General features: G+C 42.6%; 1 protein-coding gene across 1 annotated transcript; it reads right to left on the reverse strand.

The window, feature by feature from the left end:
• Positions 1-239: 239 nt before the first annotated feature.
• sox18 (SRY-box transcription factor 18) lies at positions 240-3,610 on the reverse strand. Its single transcript, XM_070909899.1, has 4 exons — positions 3,243-3,610; positions 850-1,074; positions 463-807; positions 240-259 (listed from the first exon to the last, which is right to left on the reverse strand). The coding sequence occupies exons 1-4, from the start codon at positions 3,535-3,537 to the stop codon at positions 240-242; spliced, it is 885 nt and encodes a 294-aa protein (XP_070766000.1). The 5' UTR covers positions 3,538-3,610.
• Between the last annotated feature and the right edge of the window lie 3,119 nt (positions 3,611-6,729).

Raw genomic sequence — 6,729 nt, forward strand, 5'->3', positions numbered from 1 at the left:
AAGAACCCAGATGGCCAGACTCAGGATTTGAAGGGTCTAAGTGCAAAGAGGGAGGGAAGGTTGACGTGGGGATGGAGGAGGACGAGCAGGAAGAAGGGGAAGTTTCAGGAGGAGGTGAAAGCTGCCCCAGGTGAGAGGGCATATAATATGCAGCATTTGGGCCGCTGGTCCCGTACATTTGGCTGAAGTAACTGACAGGAGCTGTGGCTTGATGTGGAGTTTGGTGGGATTTGATTGACTCAGGGAGGTTGATGGAGGGCTGGGGGTAGGAAACAGGGGAAGAGGAGTCGGATAGAGGCGGTGGGCACTTTACAGGACTCCTCAAGGTGATGTGGTGAGTAGGATTTAACCTAGAGTTGACTGAAGTCACAGAGCTCATGCCTGAGGTCATGTTTGACTCAACAGAATTCATTCTAGAATCAACTCTTGAACTTCTACCAGGACTCAAACTGGAATTCATACTGGTGTTTAAACTGGCACTGATTCCTGAACTCTGACTGTATGTTGCTGCAGCATTTATGGAGTTGTGATGACTGTGGTTGTTGTAACTATGGTTGTAATGCTGGTTATGATGGTGAAGATGGTGGTGGTACCCACTCCAACCTCCCATCCCTGCCTCTTCTTGCATATGTTGGGGGAAAAACACAGATTCCCCAGCTCCATCTTCCAGAATATCCAGAGGGGACATCTCTGGAGTGGGAAGACCATAGCTCTCCAGCTCTGGGTGTCCTGGGGCCTGGAGGTCCCTGAAGTGCCCAAGGGAGGGCAGCAGGTGGTGGGAGTGATGGTGATGCGGAGGGTGGGCACCTGGATGTCCATAAGCAGAACCTCCAGAGATACTTTCTGCACCCAAGGGGCTGAGTCCAGGTCCTAATCCAAGGCCTGGTGCCCCGCCCTGGGCTAAACTGTGAAGCAGAAGCCCCGGCTCAACCCGCTTGAGTTTTTTAGTGGTCTTCTTGCGGCGAGGCCTGTACTTGTAGTTCGGGTGATCCTGGAGGTGCTGGACTCGGAGACGTTCTGCTTCCTCCACAAATGGCCGCTTGTCTGTAGCACTCAAGGCCTTCCAAGACTGACCTGAAAGGTACGAAGAGGACAAAGTTGAGCAAAGAAAGCAGGTACACAAAAAAACTGACAATCATTATCTAAATCAAAGTCAACATCTTCATCAGACGGTAGATTCTTGGGCTGCAACTGACAATTAATCTGATGATTATTTCTTGATTATCAATTAATTGTTCTGACTACAAAGTATCCTAAAATTGAGAAACAAGCCCAAGACAATTTTCTAAAGAACAAGCTGACATATTCAAACTGCTGGTTGTGTCAAACAAACAGTCCAATCAATCAATCAATCAATCAATATTTGATGTTGTTGGCATCCACATTATTATGTGCTAAATTTAACCCTTGGAAAAAACAAAAACACTCACAGTGATAGCATTTACACTGAAGCCACTAATGTTATCCCTCTCAAACAGCTCAAGTGATATCATCACCACCTGGGAAATGCTAAAATGCTAATTTAAGACGGGTCCTGTTCCTGTCACGCTTAAAACAGCAACAGTATGGAAACATGTCCCAACATGTCTGTGTCTTGTTCAATGTCCTGAAATAAACACTGTTGACAATTCAGACGTCCTACACAGCTTCATTTTGTGGGGGTTCTTGAAGTCATTTGGTCTGAAAGCTGCTCAGACACGTAAACCGCCGTGAATCGTAGCCACCTGTCTGATGTATTTATACATTGCGTTAAGTGCTTATATTCTCAGTTTGTCTTACGGTTGTAGACGCCAGCAGCCTTGAGATCCGATAAGCACGATTCCCCCCAGAAACTTTATGATTTGAGTCTCAGAGTGGCTCTAAAAATCTCAAACTCATACTCTAAAATGTAACAGAAAAAAACTTCTACACAACATGTTATCATCTGACTTTGTTTTTTACATCAACATGAGGAATCGTAACATTATGTTACAAATGTTCAATGACTTTGGCATTAACACCTGTTGAGTTAGAAATTACTCAAATCTGATTTTACTAATTGATCCTCCTTTGACTTGTACACAACATTCACTCTCTTGGAACTGAATCAATTCATTGAATAATCTATTGGTCCAAATTAGAACACAATGCATTAAAAGTAAACATCTGACTTGGTTTGCATCAGTCCTGTTTTACATAATCATGGCAAAATTTACGAAATTAACGCTGACCCCTGACCCCATACGACTGGCTACTCTTAAACTGATAAGACTACCTGTTTAATAAAAATAGATATATAATTAAATACTCTACCCAGAATCTTTCATATCAAACCCCTCAACCCTTGCACCGTTAAAAGGTGGTCTTTTCCTCACTGGTTTTATGAACATGGATTTTCTTACTCTGCTCAAAAGATGTTATTTTTATAGTTATTTTGGATAAGAACATCAGTTAAACATCTGACATGTAAAACTCTACAGTTATTATTACAATCATTATTCATTACAGATGTCACTTTACTACTTCAGCTGTATAGAGTGAAGCTGTTAACACTTAAAACCACTCAAACCTGGCAACTCAGTAAATTGGTAATCTTAATATGTTAATATGTCAATATCAATACAGATTCAACAATAATCCAGCAAATTCTGCTCCCTTCTAACAAAATACTGTCACTGTAATTTACCTGTAATATTGTAATCATAATATGGAATATTACAGGTATGTTTATATATATATATATACAAAAGTATTTACCGTACATATAATATACAGTTTTGTCATAGGAAGAAAGTATTTTTACTGTAATGCTAATATGATGGTCTTCATGGTTTATATTAGTATTATTAGCAGTACTGGGACTACAATGACTCAGATGGGTGGGGTTTGTCTTGAGCAATACTGGTCAAAGAAAAAATGATCAAATATTTGGCTACAATTAAATACCAGAAAGTCATTTTATTAAACTTTCGCTTGATATATTGGTTCAAAAATCGAATGTGCTCAGAGCCCCAGTTTCGCAAATCAGACTAAGATGATCTCAGCCCACAGACTCAGAATGGGATCTTAGCCTAAAAGATGCTTTAGGGAAGCTGGTCCTGATGTGGTGGATTTCCAACTTCAACAAAGTTAAAATAAATACAAAAAGTGATTCTCAAAGTTTTCTCTGCTGATAAACTTCTAAAATAGCATTTTATCAGTCTGGCATCACCGGAGAGTTATGATGCCAGTTTTTTTCCCTGATTAGGCTTTTCATTCCTTACCGAGCATCTTGCTGAGCACAGCGTTGTGCAGGTCGGGGTTCTGCACGGCCAGTCGCTTCCTCTCATCTTTAGCCCAGACCATGAAGGCATTCATGGGCCTGCGGATCCTCTGCTCACCCCCCACGGCCTTCCCATCGGTCATGCCTGCTGACACACCTCCTGCCTGGGTCAGGTCCGGACTCTGTCCCCCTGAACTGGGTGTGAGAGAAATCCTTGGTTCTGTCCTCCTCATGCTCCCGGTTCCGAGGCCATCGGGGGAACTGCAGTCCCCGGAGAGGTTCTGCTCAAAACCCATTTCAGAATCAGAAGCAGGGCTCGGGGTCCTGGACGCCCAGGGGCCCCCGAGAGACACCCGGCTGGCATGCAGAAGAGTCTCCCTAGACAAGCTGGGCTCGGTTAAATTCATTCCAGAACCGGGCTTGGATTCAACTTTTAGTCCAAGTGAAATTTTGCAAACGTCTGTCTCAGTTTTTTGGGTTGCAACAAAGTTCTGGAAGAAATTTGTAAATTAAAATGTTTCAGATGACAAAGGGACAGATCAGGAGAGGAATTTGATGGATTTGGAGCACAAATCCCAAAGCAAAGCATCGAGATCTGAGAGGAGGGGGAAGACGTGAAAGAAAGAGAAAACAAACAAGTTGTGGTGCAGGATATTCCCCCTGAAAATGATCCACAATGACTCTGCCTCTTTCTTTTCTTCACTCCTTTTTTTCCTCTCAAAAGACAACAGTTCTTGTTTGGAGTGTGTGGTGCAGCGGTTTGTCCAAAGCTTGATTCCCCTCCTTCACTCAGGCCGTCCGACTCACTGTCTCTCAGTCTGTCTGCCCTGTTTGAAAGTTTTGAAACTTGTGGCCAGATTTAACCGACCCACGCTGAGTATATATACTCCGCCTTGACCAATCACATAAATATATAGCTGGGGATTTAACCAATGAGACGCCAGGCGGGCGCGAGGGGAAGAGATGAGTGTGTGTGGGAGATTGAGCAAAGGAGGGAGGGGGCCGGTCCAAACGTTGCCTCCCCCTCTTTCCTCCTCCGCCGCCAGCCTTTCCTCCCCCCTGAAGCTTCACACACACACACACACACACACACACACCCTGTCCGCCTGTACAGGGAGATGTAATCAGAGAGGTTCCATTGTTTCTGCCCAACTGAGAATGGCGCTCTCACACACACGAATACACACATTCAAGACACACACGCATGCAAACTGTAGCACACACACATTCACATACATATTCACACACAAATGCACAGACACTTATTCTAACACACAAGCGTGAAACAAGCACACACACACATTAAAATGAGACCGAGACGAAACATGTATAATTAAGTTTGCACACAAATGAGAGACAAAACGTGAATCCACACACATATAGTGTGTGTTTCTATATGTGTTAGTGAGGGCTTACAGTGTGTGTGTGTGTGTGTGTGTGTGTGTATTTGAGGGCAGGACAGCGGTAACACAGTCGACCACAGTCCCAACCAAAGCGATTAGTGGCTGAGCTTAACAACAACTCACTGGGAAAGTGAGAGAGAGAGAGAGAGACAAGAAATCAGGGGCTGGATTGGGGGTGGGAGGTGGTGCTGAAGGGGTCCGGGCACACTGTACCCCCAACCGTAAAGTCCCAGGTTTGATTGATGCAGCGGCAGCCAGTTGCTCGTACAAGATACTGAACTGCGCTTAAAATGCACTGTGACTTACAACGTGAAATATAGGCAAGTAGTTGCATCTAGTGATTAAACGATCAATTATTCAAACAACAGAAAGTTAATCAGCGGCAATTTTTGATAATTGATTCAAAATTTTAATGATGTATTGAGCAAAAATTCTGTTTTCAGTTACTCAAAAGGGAGAATGTGCTGCTTTCTCTGTTTCTTATCACTGTGAACCTTTGAAAGAATTGCAAAAAATAAATCTAAAACACAATTTTTCACGCATCAGTTCACATACTTGGCCGCTGTAGTGCTGCACTGCATCGTATGCCATCACATCACATACTAAAGTCAAGGCGAAGTCGATGGAAAGATGTGGATGAACATGAACAGATGCACTTTCTCTCGAGGTGTGATGAACTTATTAAATATTTTATCTTGAGCAAAAACCATCACAGAGAAATAATCCATCAACGTCAATCACCACATTGACACTGTGGTGCTTTCAGGTGCTGGTCAGAGAATCTGAAATGACATGACAGCCAACCACAGAGCAGTGTTGCATTCACGAGCAACTTTGAGGAAAATTTATCCAACAAGATGCATTATTAACAAATATGGGCATGATGAAAAAAGTTGATGGGTTTTTGGCAGCTCATTGGATTAAATAAACTGTATTGTTGTAAACCTTTTTTTTTGTATCTTACTGCAAGTTTTTAATCTCGGCAAATCATACAGATACACATACTGGGTCTTGAACACAGCTACTGTCTGAAGTTCAAAGGAAAAACTGTTGCTTTAAAGTCAGATATTATTTTCAAACTCATCCCTCAACTAAACGACCTCTTAAGATGAATATTGTATGTGGTGTGTTTGTCTGTCTGCCAAGGACATACCCCCCTCTCCTGCCTCCACCACAATATAATGACCCCCTGCACACACACACACACACACACACACACACACACACACACTTACTTTCCTCCCCACGCCCAGCTCCAGGGGAGACTGCTTCGGCGTCTCAGAGCCTCCTGCTAGACCAACCAGGAACTACTCCCACTTACCACTGCTGTCCCAGGCTTCCCGTATGTGTGTGTGTGTGTGTACCGACTGCATCTTTATGTCTTTATAGCATCGTTTATAGTGTGTAAGTAAAGTATAAAAGTATATCAAGGTGTGTACATTTCTATGCCTTGAAAAAACACACATTAAAGTTCATCATTGAACAGAAACACAGCTGAGAGTCTCAACCTCTGTGCCTCTAATCTATTAGCACACGTTATATTATCTGATTGTATACATCATAGAAAGTACTCTGAAATGAGTGTGAGTTTATGCGAGAGTTGTGCATTTGGAAAATTAAATAAATGGGTACTTTGATTTTCAAGAAGTCATGGCTTATATAATGCTTGAATTCACTCATTCATTCAACACTTATTTATTTATTTATACAGGGAGGATTTTTTTTTTACTCTCTTCTGCATGGGCACCCTGTGTACACAGGACAATAAAAGCAGAAATCTTCTTTTTAAAAAAAGGCCCACATCGAGATAGACATAAAACATACAAAATTGCAACTGAATCTGAAAATATGTTTTCAATCAATTGTGGACATTTAAAGGAAACATGCTTATTTGTTTTCTTTCCAGAGAGATGAGAAGACTGATATCATTCTCATGACATTTGTGGTTTTAGAGGGACCTGCATGGTGGAACTAGTCTCCTGCACAGAGACTAAAACCAGCACCTGAGCATCTGAATCCTGCGCTGTAGCCTCTGCAGCTCCGGTGCAGATGGATAAACTGCAGTTTGTCAAGAGGCAGTTTCAG

This window comes from Enoplosus armatus, chromosome 8, assembly GCF_043641665.1.
Source record: "Enoplosus armatus isolate fEnoArm2 chromosome 8, fEnoArm2.hap1, whole genome shotgun sequence".
Classification (NCBI taxonomy): Eukaryota; Metazoa; Chordata; class Actinopteri; order Centrarchiformes; family Enoplosidae; genus Enoplosus; species Enoplosus armatus.

Excerpts from the sequence above, each read along its gene's own strand:
- sox18 (XM_070909899.1), bottom strand. The coding sequence starts at position 3,537 with ATGGGTTTTGAGCAGAACCTCTCCGGGGACTGCAGTTCCCCCGATGGC. Across the intron at positions 1,075-3,242 it reads TGTGCTCAGCAAGATGCTCG|GTCAGTCTTGGAAGGCCTTG; the intron begins GTAAGGAATGAA and ends CGTACCTTTCAG. Across the intron at positions 808-849 it reads ACCTGGACTCAGCCCCTTGG|GTGCCCACCCTCCGCATCAC; the intron begins GTGCAGAAAGTA and ends ATGGACATCCAG.